General features: G+C 43.4%; 1 protein-coding gene across 1 annotated transcript in view; it reads left to right on the forward strand.

The window, feature by feature from the left end:
• BRWD3 (bromodomain and WD repeat domain containing 3) overlaps positions 1-10,056 on the forward strand; it is a 49,851-nt gene extending 39,795 nt beyond the window's left edge. The window contains exons 34-40 of the mRNA XM_021537734.2: positions 1-57; positions 393-533; positions 752-904; positions 1,710-1,873; positions 2,358-2,455; positions 2,911-3,069; positions 4,234-10,056. Coding sequence (XP_021393409.1) covers positions 1-57; positions 393-533; positions 752-904; positions 1,710-1,873; positions 2,358-2,455; positions 2,911-3,069; positions 4,234-5,030 — 1,569 coding nt within the window. The 3' untranslated portion in view covers positions 5,031-10,056. The remainder of the gene's footprint in view (positions 58-392; positions 534-751; positions 905-1,709; positions 1,874-2,357; positions 2,456-2,910; positions 3,070-4,233) is intronic.
• Positions 10,057-16,209: the final 6,153 nt, after the last annotated feature.

The raw sequence follows: 16,209 nt of genomic DNA on the forward strand, positions 1-16,209 counted from the left end.
GTGGCAGAAGTGGATGTGGATTCAGATGCTCCAGGCACTTCCTCTGGGAAAAGACGAGTGAGTAAAATTTCTGCTATGGTTATTTGTTTTGTTTGGTTTTTTGTATTTTTTCAATTTGATTTAAAGAAAATATCTCCAGCAGTCAAATTTCAATGCAACTGTTAAATGCAGCAAGGCTGGGGCTGAAATATTGCAGCTTCTCATGGGTTTGAGTGTTATATGTGACCAGAAATGGCAAATTTGTTTGATTTGTCTTATTTGCATATTACTGTGCCATCAGCTCTGCTTTAATCTCCCTGGATTTCTGTTTTTAATTGGGTAATGCTTTAATTGCAGTTCAAGGGAGCAATGTGAATACTCTGATACCATCTGCAATACCTGTTTCTCTGCAGGTGAGACGAAGGGTGAAGAGGCAGCCCATGAAAGCCAGTGCTGATGCTTGGAAGGAGCAGTGCCAGCAGCTCTTAAACCTGATTTATGAGCGAGAGGACTCAGAGCCTTTCAGGCAGCCTGTTGATCTTTTCTCTTACCCTGTAAGTGCAGCTTCCACACCCAGAATTGTTCCTCCTTTGGCAGAACATCCATGCTGGGCATGGCTCTGTCCTCTCCCTTTATGAGCAGATGTTTTCAGAGAATTGTCTGCAACAACTCTGAAAGTGAACTAATGACTTGAGCCACTGGATGAACACTGAGGTGATGTTACTGCTGGAGGATTTGAGAGCTTTGGTTTTTCTCTTGTGTGTTCTCTTAGGATTATCGAGATATTGTAGACACTCCCATGGACTTCAGCACTGTGAAAGAAACCTTGGAAGCAGGAAACTACACCAGTCCCTTGGAATTCTACAAAGATATTCGTTTAATATTCTGCAATTCTAAAGCTTACACTCCTAATAAAAAGTCTCGTGTAAGTAATACATTTTAATGCCTGTTTTTTTTTAACAAAACAGATGAACAAAACAGATGAAAATAAGGTCTGAAGAGCAAACCACTGCTTAGTGTAATAAAAATAACCAAGATACACCAATTCTGTGGTTATATACTTGCTTTGTTCTGCTCTCCCAGTTGATATCTAACATCCATTTTCATCTGGGATGATGGTCACTGTTGCAGCCGTTCCTTGCAGAAAACTGGTCACCAGTTGCTTTTATTTTTTTCAATAATTTATCCCTGTAAACAAGGATATCAGCTTGATAACTGCACATAGCAAGGCCTAGAAAGAGGACAGGAAAGTGGTTTAAAGATTTTGACATCTGGTTTACAGAAATTAGGACTGAGGACATTTTGGATTGCTTCTCTGTAGGTCTGTAAGGGTGGTGTAAGGACAGTTCACCAGGCATGTAGTGCAAAAACAAAGGTGAGGAGATCTGAAGTCCAATTGTTTTCTCCTTGATATTCAAGTTATCTTAAGGCCTGCTTCCATGCTTTGTGGGGATTGACAAAGGGGACTGTATTCCAATAATCCAGAAATCCATTTTCCTTCAGCTCTGGAAATATTTTGTATCATTACTAAATCTTTTTAAGAAAACACTTTCTGTTTCAATAATACACATGGCCCATGGAAGAAAATAATCTGTAAAGAACCTCATAGTGGAACATCACTGTGAATTTTTGCTTTGTGCTACAAAGTCTGGACATCTCTCTGATGGTTTTTTTGGTTGATCTTCAAGTTATTCAACTCTAATAAACCTGACCATTTTCCCTCACTGCAGATTTACAGCATGACCCTTCGACTCTCTGCCTTATTTGAGAATCACATGAAAAACATCATCTCTGAGTACAAGTCAGCAATGCAATGTCAGAAGAGGAAAAGGCCTCGGTACCGAAAGCGGCTGAGGAGCAGCAGCAGCTCCCCCTCAACCAGCAGAGCATCCAGGTAAAGCAGGGGTGCTGAGCCTGGCTGGCAGTGCCATTCCAGAGCACAGGGGCAGATGTGCTTTTGGGAATAACCAGCAGCAGTGCTGCTCATTTCCTGATGAACTTGCTCTTTTGGGAGATAAAATCGTGCTCAGTTTGTAGTTTCTAATTCTGGTAAGTGAAAGATGATGTGGTTGAAAGTGTTCCCTCTAAAGGAAATGAAAGATCAGCTGTCTCTTTGCCTTTTAACTGTTGAAAAACGTGTTGTGCAACACTTCCTTACCTTCATCTGATACATTATCTAAGTAAACAGACTGTTGGTTTTAAAAGGGGAGATAAAACCTTGTCCCTGCAATCTCCTATACCTTTAGCAAACAGCACCATGGTGTAACTATTTTTAGTATTATCTGGGAAGAAGAGATCACTTTGCAGGAGAAATCAGTTTTGTATTTGAGTCTGTGGTGATAACAGATTTCTCTCTTTGGGGTATTCTGTGTTTGCAGCCCAAAAGGGAAACAGAAGCAAGTGAAGATTCAACCTAAACCCAACCAAAATACCTCACTGCCCCTGACCAGGACAAACTCTTCAGTCTCATCTCATGGTGAGGAGAAACCCAGCCTTTCTCTTACAGCAACTTGTCTGTGCAGGTTGAGTCTTGTCCTCATGAGACACGTGCAAAACCTGCCTGTTAAAGGAGCAAGGTCCTGAAATTTGTTGTCTGTAGGTTGTTTTAGCTGAGTTTGGTTGTTGGGAAGTTCTGGGGAAGGATCAGGGAATTGGGAACCTGGGTCTGGTTGTGGTAAGAATTATTCCAGGGACAAAAACCCAGACTTCTTGTCTATGGGCCTCTCTCCTACAGCAGTGAAGGATAATTAATTAAATAATCCTACTTGGGGTTACACTCAGGAGGAATCTGTCTTTCCCTGGCTGCAGAGCAGCTTGGTGAGATTACCCTGGCTTGGGCTGTTGACTCAGGGCGTACAGAGCCACCCCAGACACAGCCCTGTAAACAGAGCATAAAAATCACCCTGTCCCCTTGTGCTGTCCTGTCTGAAGTTTCAGATACAGCAGAAGAACCTCTGGGTTCAGCCACTGGTGAAGAGCTGGAGGGTCAACCATCTTCATCAGGCTCAAATGCACAGAGCCGGAGTGGAAATGCCATAGACCCAGGGAAAAGCAGACCAGTCAGGAGCAAATCTACACCAGTGAAACAAGGTGAGAAATAATAATTCTGTGCTTTGACTGACTGGTTTCACTAGAGATGAAAGATTTTGCTTCTCTCCGATGTTATTGCCTCAGTGTTGCATTGTATATATTCCTAAACCATACCAAAAAATTGAATTTACTTTGCTCCTTTACTCTGTGGTGTCTTGTCTGAGGTGTGGAATGCAGATGATTCCATGTGCAATTTAGTGAAGTCCTTTAAAATCTTTTCAAGATGGAAAACTTGATTGCTCTTAAACTCCTACAGTTCCTTCAGGAATTACAGAAAGCAAACAAAGATAATCTCCACCCCAAAACCTTTGGCTTTTATTAATCAAGCTGAAACCAAAGATGAAAAAAATTTACAAAAATATTTAAATATTTTTCTCACATGCAAAACAAAGTAGTTGTGATTAGAATGGAAACAGTTCAGGTGTGGTGATCTTGGGGATGAGTTACTCAGAGTTTCCACCAAGGTGGGCAGTGCATGGGCATTTCCTGAACCCTGGAGCCTTTCCCAAGTCCACACTCCTGTGCTGTAGCAGTGCTGGATGCTGCAGGATGCTTCTTAAAGAAGATATTTAATCTTCATTGTCAGATTCATAACCCTCAAAACTTGGAGGATTTTGGGTCCTGAGCCAGCAAGATACTTTATTGACATTTCATTTAAGGTGTTCAGCAATCCCAGTGAGCTTTCTTGGGTCATTGACTCTCTTGAGTTATGCTTTCCATTAATATTCCCTGCACTTAGCCTTTTGAGAACAAGCATTTGATAGGGAATAAATGCTGCTTGCAGAATGTTATTTTTGTGTATATATAGTTTTGAAATGGATTTTAAGAGTTTTCCTGCCTTGGCACCCCAGGTAAGATTCAGCTGACTGAGTTGTAGATGTTTGTGTCCAACCTGGTCACTCCAGGCTCCTTTTGTTGCCTGGATCTTCACTGAACTCTTGCTCAGGAGAGTTTGCATTTGTTGCTTCCAGATAAAAACTTTGGTAGGTTTTCCTCTTAGAACACCTACTTGTGTCCACAGCACATAAAGGGTGAGTAATTCCCAGTGGATGATCCTTGAGCGTACCTCAGAGGCAGATGAGGAGAACCCCAAAGGCAGCTGAGGCAAATCCCACTTTTTGTGTCCTTTTTGTGTGCTGATGGGGTTATTTTGTGTTTGCTTAGATCACTCTCCTGATGGGCCACTCACCAATGGGGATGGCAGAGAACCCCGGGCAGGAGTCAAGAGGAAGCTGCTGAGCGCCTCAGAAGAGGATGAGCACCTGGAGGAGGCAGAGGAGGAGGAGGAGGAGGAAAAGAAGAAGAGAGAATTAAAGGAAAAATCTGGTTTGTCTTCATCAGAAAGTGGGGAATCAGGATCCAGCTCCAGCTCTGAAAGCAGAAGCGGCTCCGATTCTGACTCGGAATCGACCTCCAGAACAGACCAGGATTACATCGACGGCGACCACGACTACAGCAAAGTTGTGCAATCCAAAAAACCCAAACGGAAAATCAAACGGAAACTCACCGGGGGCAAGCGGAATTGGCAGGGCCGGGGGACGGGCAGGAGGGGCAGATGGGGCAGGTGGGGCAGGTGGAGCAGAGGGGGAAGAGGGGGCAGAGGTGGAAGAGGCTGCGGCAGAGGAAGAGGAGGCGGCCGGGGAGGAAGGAGAGGCCGCGGAGGCCGAGGGGCCTCGCGAGGAGCCACCAGAGCAAAACGCGCCCGGCTCGCCGACGACGAGTTTGAAAACCTCTTTGGGGGACAGTTTGGGGAGAACGTGTTTGGAGGGAGATTCAGCCGACCCCCTCGGATCAAAACCAGGAACGAGGGCAGGAGGACTGTCCTGTACAACGACGACTCCGACAATGACAATTTTGTGCACACCGAGGATCCTTTGAACCTTGGTACTTCCAGGTCAGGCAGGGTGCGGAAAATGACAGAAAAAGCCAGGGTCAGCCATCTCATGGGATGGAATTATTGACAGATGGAAAACTTTGGAACAATTTTAAAAGAACTTCAATGGCCTTCTACTGCAGGGATTTTACCAGAAATTCTACCAAGCAAGTTGTGCGGGGACTCCACTCACGTTTCACAGTGGTGCTTTTCCATCCTGTCAGTTTGTGTTTGTTTTAAAGCTTCAGATCTCCACACTTCATTGGTCAAAACAAGCCTTAGTCATTAGGCCTTAAATTACAGAAATTCTTCCCCACACACTACGAGTTCATCACATTACAGAGGCTCCCAGCTTCGCAGTAAGAACATGACATTTTTGAGTCACGCTTATGACTTCTCTCCCTCGTTTTGTTTTTGTATTATAGAAATAGCACCTTCTTACAGAGTTTTTATGTGGTTTCTGCCATATATCCTTAGACACAGTAATAATTATAACTTTTGCACAATACACCAATCCTAAAGGCAGCTATAAAATGTTTACAGTTTCTATATTGTAAGAAGGATCTGGATTATTTTAATCTTCCCAGGCCAAACGTTGATGGAATTGTGCTGAACTGAAGTATGTCCATACTACAGTTTTGAGGGTCCTGACGTGCTTTCTATCGGTTCTTTATCCGTGTAAAAACAGTGACAAAGGGTTGGTGCCTTGTAAATATGTAGCAAACCTTTGATGTGGTGTGTCCTATGTGTGCATTAACTTTATTAAAAAGAGAATACTTGAGAAGTATGAATATCTAGACAAAAGGTGCCAAATGCAAAAGTTACTTGCATCTATTTTCTTTTTGTCCTCTCATATTTTTATAGTATTAATCGAGATTGTGCAGCTAAAGGGGCGACTTCAACATTTGAAAGGTTCCTCCTCTTCAAAGCATGATTTTTAATAGTAGCTCAGCTACCTCTTATTTACAACTACTGGAAACTGAAAAGAAAATAGATGCTGTTATTCAGAGCATGGTGAAGAAGAGGCGAGAAGGAGCATAGAGGGGTGGAAGTTGTGAGTAGCTGTATCTTCCATGTGTTGCCACCATGAAAGCAAATGCAGTGGTTCTCAGAGATGTTTGGGTAGGTGGGGATTTGGTGGTGCAGGGGGGCTGCTTGGCCCCCTGTGCCCCATGGAAATGTGCTTTGGGCCCGCTGGCCCCTCGGAGGTGCTGAGGGAGCTGTCGCCCCCCCAGCCTGACTCTTGTGTCTCAAGCTTCCAGAAGAGAATTCCTGTTGCACTGTGCTCTTGTTGTCCTGGGAAATGCTGACCTGAAACCCTCTGGCAGTGGTAGTGCAGTTGGTGAGGAGATCCCTGCCCTGGCTCCTCGTGGTGGCGTGGAGGTGAGCAGCCTCCTCCTTCCTTCCTGGGCTCTGCCTGGAGCAGATGTGGGATTCCAATTTCCTCCCCTTGTCCGACAGTTACAGGTTACAGAGAGAACAAGTCAGAACAGACTACAAAGTTCCAGTGGAGTTTTTCAAGGTTTTTAGAGGTTTTTTTTTAAGCTTTCATCCAATATCCTGAAGTTCTTCTGTGCACAGCTTGGTCAATAATTCTGGAAAACCTCAGGCAGCAAAGAGTGACCCATGTATATTCTCAGATGCAGAAGGAATTTAATTTTTGACTTTCTATATTAAGCACTAGCTATTTTATCTCGCTTTCCAAAAAAAAAAAAAATCCTAGTTAGATGCAAAAATGACTTGAAAACAAAAGAAGCAGAGGTTTAGTTTTGTGATGGAGGAGAGTATATCCTAAATTGCTCATTAATATGAGTTTATGGTACAGTACAAAACCCAGACTTTTAATTTTGTAAGGACTGTTTGGAATCAGCTGTAATCCATTGCAAAATTTGATTTGGTTTTTGATGGGGGGGTGGGGAAAAAAACCAAGTGCAGAGGCTCTCCTAGTTCTGTGTTGGGCTTTAAAGTATAAACACCTGTCCTATCATCTCTCTCATATATCTGTATATATACACGCATTTATATTTATAAGAAATGTATTATTTGTTTGACTGATTGGTCTTTTTTACATATGGTAACCAGGAATAGCATGTATGCATCAGTCCATAGTTGGAATCATATCCCTTAGATCAGTCCTGTGAGCTAATGTAAACACTATGGGTTCTATCCTAAAGCCTGAAAAGCTTGAAATGCAAAAGAAATGCTTTTTTCCTCTATTTCTGACTGGCCGAAAATCCACTTATTCCTTATTTATTTTGTGTGGGGGATGGGGAGAGAGAAACCACAGGGATTCCAGAGAAATCATTTTATAAGTTGGTGTATTTTAGCAGCAATTAGAGTAAGATTAAATATGTTCTTAACTGTATCTTTTCTCTGTACTGTGAAGATACCAGTGAAGCATCACTTTGCTGTGGCGTAAGTATTACTGTGTCCCATGAGTATGAGCTAGAGCAGGGGGTGCTGGGACAGCAGAATTTACTGTAAAAATTGAAAAAAAAATATTTTTTTTCTTTTTTTTTTTTTTTTTTGTGCATGAGAACCTTTTATAAGCATGACAAATAACTTGGGTTTAGAGCTGTTCTTTTTGCTTGGATTTGTATCTGGATTCTTTCTCTTGAGTTGGGCACTTCATTCCTCATAGTTCTGTGGAATAATTACATTTTGTAGGAGCTTGGATGCTCTCAAATCCCAAATCCTATCAGGAGCCACTTTTGGGTGTGGTCAACTTAGGATGAGCCTACCAGGTGCAGCAGAAGCAAGATTTAAAGTGATTTAAACCATCCAAAATCTCCCTGTTCCAGTCCCCTTTCTCTCCAGACCGAGCATGGATAGCAAAGCTTGTTTGGCAGCAGTCAGGTGCTGTTTTCTTGGATGTTAGGGAATTTTTTTTCATGGAAAGAGTGGTCAGGCTTTGGAAGAGGCTGCCCAGGGAGGTGGCAGAGTCACCATCCAAGAGCTGAGCACCTGTGGCCCTTGGTGGTTCAGTGGCCCTGATGTGATGGGGTTGAAGGTTGGATTTGATGATCTTGGAGCCTTTTCCAACCTTAATAATTCAGTTTTTCAGCTCAAACTTTACGTGCTTTTTATCTTCCCCATCAGTTTATTTTCCTCTTGCCATGCCCCACCTCTGTCCTGTAGTTTCCTTTTATAGGCTATTTATTTATTCTCCTGGAAACTTTGGATATTGTGATGAATTTTATTTCAACTGGCCTGCCAGGCTGTTAGGTTTAATCCAAACCTTTCTGTTGGTGCTTGAATTTGGATGGATTTGGGCAGTTTTATCCCTCCTCCCTCTTTCCATCACTCCTTTCTCCATCAGCCAAGCAGAGGCCACCCCCTAATCCCAACCACCCCCACCCTGCAGACTAAAGCTGAAAAGAATTGTGGAGAAATAATTCTTGGAAGATTTTTGGATGCTTCAAATTCTGTGTTAGGTTTGCACAGTTTAATTTTCCTGGAATGTTTTCCTCAATGCCCATCTCAGCTGCTCCTTCTGTGGGGAAGCAGAAGGACTGAGTAGTTCAGAGAGCATGAAAAAGAGCTGGCACCAGGGGTGTGGCAGAGAGGTTTTAATTGATTTAAAATTGTAAATATTTGGAGGCTCTCTTGACTCCCAAAAACAAGATGAACCTTGCAAAGCATTTGGATCTATCGGGAATGTCTCTGTGCTCCAAATCACAGAATATTAACTTGAGAAAATCAGTGTAAATCCCTAATTTTTGATAAAAACTTGATTCATTCCATCTTTGAGTGGTGAACACCAGGGAAAAGTGAACAGCTGTAGGTTTGAGGATGTTGTGTCTTGATATCTGGAGCATCCTGTCACGGATTTCATGGGTTAAAAATGTCTTTTGTGTGTTTACATGTCTTAATTGTATCTTTTTATTTAAAAAACATCCTGCAGAGTTTTATAAAATACTGTTTATTTCCTGAAGGAGCAGTTAACCCTCCAAGGCTAACTCTATATTTAATAGGTAGGGAGCTGTTGTTGTGTTCTTACAATGTGTATTATAGCAAATCCCTGCGCATGAGCGACAGAGACTTTTCAACCCTTCAATATATCCAAGGTTTACACATGGTAAAAAAACTCCTTTATGTACAGTAAGTAACAGCCTGCAAAATTTAGTCTAAAAACTTGTCTTTTTTTTAGTCTTAGAAATGCAAAGACCTATTGGAAGCTTGTATATTTTTACTACGTCGTGTTCAGCCCACAGCAAGCTCACACAACTGTGCTATGAATCCCTGAAAAATTTAGATTTCCAGTGGGAATTGCTGTCACAGCCTTAACTCTAGTGTTCTAAAAATGGTGCTGAAATACATTTTTGTGTGTGGATGTGGGTACCTGATCCGAGTCTGTGAGACTTCCAAGGCAAACCAAGCACTTGGAGTTACTACTCCTGGTAGTAACTGCAGCCACGCTGGGGAGCTGGCAAATGTGTAAATAGTTGGGAATTAATTCCACCAGTGGGAAATTTGGAGCAGTTCCTCGGTTTGGGGGTTTTCACTGGCAAGCACTGCGGATCTTCCTGGGTTTTGGGTGTGTGAGGAGCTGTTTGGGGGAATATTCGCAGGTAAAATCCAAATCCGCCGTTTCTCTTCCTAAAATTCTTCCTCAGAGAGTGGTGGCTGCTCGGGTGTGTTCAGAACTCAGTGTCTGAGGATTATTTTTCTGCAGAAATACTAATTCAGGCTCTTCATTCCTCCATGAGTCATTAGAGCAGATTTCATGTAGAAATACCACTTGATGTCAGAGCAAAAATCACATTATTTAGGCTCTCCAGGTCATGTTCTGGATTTAAAATACTCCAAAAATGCACAAAACTATTAGAATTATGTCTACTTTCTATATTATTTTTTTTCAGGTGATATTTATGCCCATATCTTCACATCCGCTATCTCAGGTCCCTTTAATGAGTACTTCAGGGATTTTGATGCCACATGTTGGCAGACCAAATGTAATATTTATATGCAATGAGCTGTTAGTTTTTTGTATTGTACAAATGTAAATTTGTAAAGATTTTTTTCTAGAGTTTTTTTGAAGTCACTGATGTAATCTAGGATGTTTCATTTTCCAGCTGTGGGATTGTCTTAATAAAAAAAAATAAAAAGAGAAACTCTTACTTTGGTTTTGCATTGCTTCCTGAGTAGTTGATGCATTAAAAGGTAAAAAAAAAAAAGTAGGTAAAATGGTGGTTTTAATGTAAAAATAATTGCTTTTTAATGCAACTGGATAATTTTATAGTTTTAATTGGAAGTTTTATAAACTGGATATAGAAACTTTATTTATAAATGGATAGAGAAGTTTTTATACACTGAAGGTCTTGAGCAGAATCGGATGGAGACCCTCACCTCAGTCACCATCCGATCTGGCTCCAAAATCCCATTTTTCTGGGAAAATAGGATAAAAGCAGCTAATGATTTCTTGGAAAATTAAGGGAAAAATGCCTAAAAGTGCTGTGAAATGGCTAAAAATGCCATGAAGGGGGCAGAGGAGGAGGAGGAGGAGGCTTGGGCGAGGTCCCTCGGCCATTGTGGGACACAGGTAGGTTCAGGGGGTGACAGCTCCAGGGGAAGGTTGTACCTGTTTCCTAAGGGATATTTCATGGGAAACAAGGAATTACTCCTCTGCTCTCACCGTGGTTAAATAGTGATAAATGGTTTAAACTGGGATTTTTGGGAGTGGATGGGGCTGGGTTTGTGTAGAGCTGCCAGGGGGGCTCTGTGCTCGGCCAGGGGCAGGTGCTGACAATAAATATATGGAATAAACTCAGCAGGAATTTCTTCCTGGACAGGGTGGCCAGGCACGGGAAGGAGCTGCCCAGGGAGGTGGTGGAGTCCTCACCCGTGGAGGTGACAGGGAAGGACTGGAGGTGACACTCAGAGCCCTGGGCTGGGGACAAGGTGGGCACAGGTTGCACTCAGTGGTCTGGGAGGCCTTTTCCAGCATTGGTGATTCTGGGATTTTGCCACTCTATTTTGACTTTTCCCCTCATTAATCTGCTGACTTATTTGACATTTCACTTTATTGCGCTGATTCCAGTGGCATTTCCTCTCTGATGGGAATGAATATCTCCATTTTAACACAACACTCATCCTCCAAACCCCAGGGACAAAAGGGCTTTTTCTCTTTTTTTGTTCTCTTGATGGTTACAGAGACCAAAATTAAACTTGTTTTGCAGAGATGCTGGAGCCCCCCTTTATGTACAATCAGATGGCATTGGAGGGAAGGAATTCCACTCCCTTCAGAGCTGCTTGACCTTTGCTAAACCTCCCTTGGCTGTCCCTCTGTCGATATTATATTGATTTGGTATTCTATTGATATTATAGCTGTTGTATACTGTACATCACCATGTTTAGGTCATATGGGATAATGCACATTATAAAACACCAGAGTGGTAGAAAACTGTTTTTCCCGTGCATTTTGGAAATGCGTTTTGCAGAAATACCTTTATAAAGGGATTTTTTATACGCCTTAGCATTCAGCTGTGATTTTTAACGCATTTCAGCAGCGAGTGGACTCAACACTTGCAGTGATGTCGGGACAGCTGGGTCATCCCAGCTCTCATTTCCAGCCTGGAAAAACCCAAAAGCACCTTTGTGAGTCCAGCCTGGCGATGCTGCAGACGCCTGGGACGGCTGAGCCCAATTCCAGCAGTGTTGGCCCAGCTCCCCCAGCCCCAGGGTGGGATTTTGGGGGATGCTCTGTGCAGGGCTGGGAGCTGGGCTCCGTGATCCCTGCGGCTCCCTGCCAGCTGGGCACAGGCGGTGGCTCTGTGTCCTTCATGCGGTACAATCCCGAGAATGCACACCAGAGAGGTGTTTTAATTATGTCACAAATGAGCGCCAGAAATGTAAGAAGTTCACATTTAAAGGGAAAAATAAGAGAAAGACAAAGCTGAAATTTCAAGCCCCTAAGCTCTGCTCTGTGCTCACACACATGGAAGGCACCAAAAGAGGAATTTTTGGTAAAATGTGTTAAAAGGAGCTCGTGAAAAGCCTTTGTAACTGGCAGCACCTGCAAAGTCTTTCTGTTGAAAAGTGTCACTGAAAAGAAGTTTTTTTTTCTAGGAATACAAAATCTTTGCTGACATTTAGACAAGTAAATAATTCCAGAGCAAATTAATCACCCTGCAGAACTAGTTTTTAAGGTGAGGTGGATTATCACAGCTCAAGGGTTCCTGCTCAGGGACCCTGGGGGGTTGTGAATTCCAGCTTAAACACTGAGCTTCGGTCCCTTCCATGCTGCTGATCTTTGATGTCACAACAAAACCCCACAAACAGAATAATTTCTTGTAAATACAGTTTTTTAAAAGCCTCCTGAACGCTGAAAAGGCATTCATTTCTCTGAATTCTCTGGCATTTGAAGCATCTCTTTGGCCAAACCTCTGGGCATCCACACTCCTTAGCAAAATTGGAATGGAAAGTTGAACCATGATTTCATTTTGTTGTTCTCCAGTTCCCCAGCAGAAGAGGAAGGATAAATTCTTCCATCAAAATATTTAAATATTTTAATTCAATAGGAGATGTTGAATGGATTATATTTTCATTTTCTTCATTGAAAACCATTGCTCAATATTTCCAGAACTTTTTCAAAAAAGGGGTTTTTTAGTTCTTAAATCACATTTGGTAATTTTATTCTGAATATACTTAGGGTCAAATCAGAAATTCATTCTGCTGTGGGGGCTACCAAGTGATTGCCTTGCTTCAAAACACTTTTTCCAGCTCCCTCCTCAACCCAGGAATGTGTCAGCAGTTTAAATTGACTTGATTTGTTTTCTCCCCAGTTTTTCCTGTGTTTTGCAGTGAATCAACAACTCTATTCATAGAGCTCATCAAATATCTGCTGCTGCCTCTCCAAAAAATATGGAGATCTGGCTCCCAAGCTTTTCTGCAGGAGTAGGGATCTCTGCCAAGAGATTCAGGGGAGACACTGCTTGTCTTGGAGACTCCATCCTTGGCTTTAAGCAACAAATTGAGCTCATATTTGGTGTTTGCTTCAGCTGGATATCTTTGGTGTCCCTGATCTGTGTGGGAAGTCTGGAGCAGGTCACATCTCAATTTGAGCTCATTTTTAAGGGGGTTTCACTACAGGCATGAACTAAATTGCATTTTCCAGGGATAAAATATTGCTGTTGGATCTCCCTACCAGAGATGAAACTTTATGTCCATGTCTCTTCCTGCAGACAACTCATAGAAAATCTACTGGCAATAATTTAGGAGCACAGAATCCCAGAATGGTTTGATTTGGAAAAGGACTTAAAGATAACCCAGCCCCACTCCCTGCCATGGGCAGGGACACCTTCCACTACCCCAGGTTGTTCCAATCCCCATCCAACCCAGCCTTGGACACTCCCAGGGATGGGACAACCACAGCTTCCCTAGAAAACCCATTCCAGGGCCTCCCCAGCCTCACAGCCAGGAATTCCTTCCCATTATCCCAAATGACCTTACCCTCTGGCAGGGGGAAGCCATTCCCCCTTGTCCTGTCACTCCCGGGCAGCTCAGACTGGAAATTCCCGTTTCCCGGAGCCCGAAGCCATGTGTGCTCATTTTTGTTTTTTCCAAGCAGAGACTCAGATTTAGGGGTTGCTCCTGGGTGAGTGGGCAGAGCTCTCATGATGGGAGAGAAAGGAGAGGGATTTGTGGCAAGTTTTTATCCTCCCCATGTTCCCATCACACCGTGGGAATGACGGACACGTCGCAGCCTGCCAGGATCCCACGGTGGCACTGCAAGATGAATCAAGGAAAGCTTCTCAGGATGATCTGGTGCCCAAGTGCTGTTTGCAAAGCTCCAAGTGAGATCCAGGGGACAGCTGGATGTTGTCCCTGGCAGTCTGCATTGCTGGAGCTCTCGGAGCCTCGGGGATGAGTCCACGCCCAGGGATGGGACAGCGTGGGATGACTGCCCTGGCTTTGCCTGCAAACTGGATCGGAGTCACCTTTGCACCCACAGAGATGAGCAAGGCTTTAAACAACCCTAAATTCGAGTTCTGGTGCAATCCTCACTTCACAGGATGTTTTTAATTTGGCTTCATCCAATATATCCACCCCTCTGGGCTCCGTGACCTGGATCAACTTCTGCTTCTCTATAAAAGGGCTTCATTCTAATGATTTTGTCAATCCGTGTGCCCTACAACACCTCCATGGAGTCTTTGATAACCTTTCACTCAGAATACAAAGTTTTTCAGGCTGGATTAACACTGAGAAGCAAAAGGATTGACTGTTCAAGTCCAGCAAATGGGTCAAGCTGAACTTTGTTGTCTCAAATACACCTTAAAGAGAGTTCTCCCTCCTGTTTGTGTGGCACAAAGCCATTTGAGATGAGGAGCCTTTTACAGCTCCACTGTTCTGTCTGCCTTGCAGGAGTCTGTCTCCAAGACAGATCCTGTGGTCCCTGGTTTTATGGGAGAAGGAGGTGGCCTCTCTCTCCTCCAGGAAAGGCCCAGTATTTTTTATTCCTCACAAAATTACAGTGGCTGAGTGACATCATTTCCCTCATGTTCCTCAACAGTGAATCCTATTTCCCAAATATTAGCACAGCAGTAAACCTGAGACCTGTAGAAAGCTTTGGAGCCATCAGCCAGCAGCAAGCAAACTGGCGCTGACTTCCAGATGGAATCATGGACAGAAAGCACCAAACAGGAGCAGCCAATGTCATAAATCACAATTATTAACTGGCTTCATTATTTGGGCCACAATAATCAATTTTTACATGTCTTTATTTTTAACAGAGATGTGAATCCAACATGAAGTGGGAAAATGGGAAGAGGGGTTTCCAATCATGGTTTTCAAGAGTGGTTTTCAAGAGCAATCCTCTTCCTGCTCTCTGGGTGACACGGTGAAAACCTTTTTTCCTTTTTGTCCCCAAGCCATATCTTACAGAGGATGGATATTTCTGCATTTAATTCTGATGTTATGCAAATGGGAGGAGAAATAATCGTGTCAGTGACTCTCTGAGGTGAGGGTACAAAGGCTTTCCATGTCTTTCCACACTAGGCATAACTAAAATAAAGCTCTGTTTTGCTCACTGCTTTACACTCAGCTCAACTCTAAACCAGCTCCTTTTTAAATCATTTACTCATTTTCTTTTTATATGGAGCCTGACAGGCTTCAGAATTACTGAAGTGGAGAATATTAGGAGGAGCAGGGAAGATAAACAATCTTGAGAGCAGTGTACAAATGCAGCTCATGCAGTGCTGGAACGGGAACATTCAGGCACTTTTCCCAAAAGAAGCAATTAGCACTTTTTAAATAGCTGTATTATGTGGCTGCAAAAACTCCTTGTGTTCACTGCCATGAGGAATGGATGAGGTTTATTCACCACAACAAAAAAGATTTTATTGAAAACAGGGAACAGATAGGAGACCTGAAACCCAAACTTTTTTTGGAAGTTAGTGGCTGTATAATCTGAGTGGAGCAGGGAGCTGGGCTGGTTAAGGTGGGCAGCAGATATCCATAGGTTTCAAACAGGAATTTTTTGAAGTTTCCATGCTTCCTGCCCCAGCATCCTCAGAGCTGAAATGTTTCCTGGTTTACTATTTCAATATAGAATGCCAGGATGGTTTGGGTTGGAAGGGACTTTAAATCCCAGCCCATCCCAGCCCCTGCCATGGCAGGGACACCTTCCACGATCCCAGGGTGCTCCAAGCCCTGTCCAACCTGGCCTGGGATGCTGCCAGGGATGAGGCAGCCACAGCTTCTCTGGGCAACCTGTGCCAGGGTCTCCCACCCTCACAGGGAAGATTTGGGGGCTGAAAACCATCAGCAGCACAGGAAGACCATGAAATTCCTGACCCACACCTGTAGGAATGGTTTGGATTCAGCTCTATCCACAACAACTGCAGGAAATCCAAATCCCAGCCAGGGTGACTGGAGGGACCCTGGGGCTCATCCAGTCCAGGTCAGCTGGGGCTCTGCTCAGCCAGGTCTTAAAAACCTTCAGGGATGGAGACCTCAGTCTCTGGAAAATCATCCCTCGGGGGAGTCTGTTAAAGAAATTTCTGTTACGTTTGGTGGATATTTGGAAAACTGAAGTGCAGGTTGGCTGTAACTTGGGACCCACAACGCTTCCCCAAATTTTCTCCATATTCTTGCATTTTTACCGTGCCTTGTCAACGTTCAGAAATGTAAATGGGGACTGGAGCAGATGTGCCTTGGTCTAGGATAGAAAATCAGTATTTTGTCCTTTTGTCTTCGAGCTGTTGAGGAAACTTGGGAGAGGACTGTGGACATGACCCAGCAGATCCCATGGAACACAGGCCCTCTCT

This window comes from Lonchura striata, chromosome 14, assembly GCF_046129695.1.
Source record: "Lonchura striata isolate bLonStr1 chromosome 14, bLonStr1.mat, whole genome shotgun sequence".
NCBI lineage: Eukaryota > Metazoa > Chordata > Aves > Passeriformes > Estrildidae > Lonchura > Lonchura striata.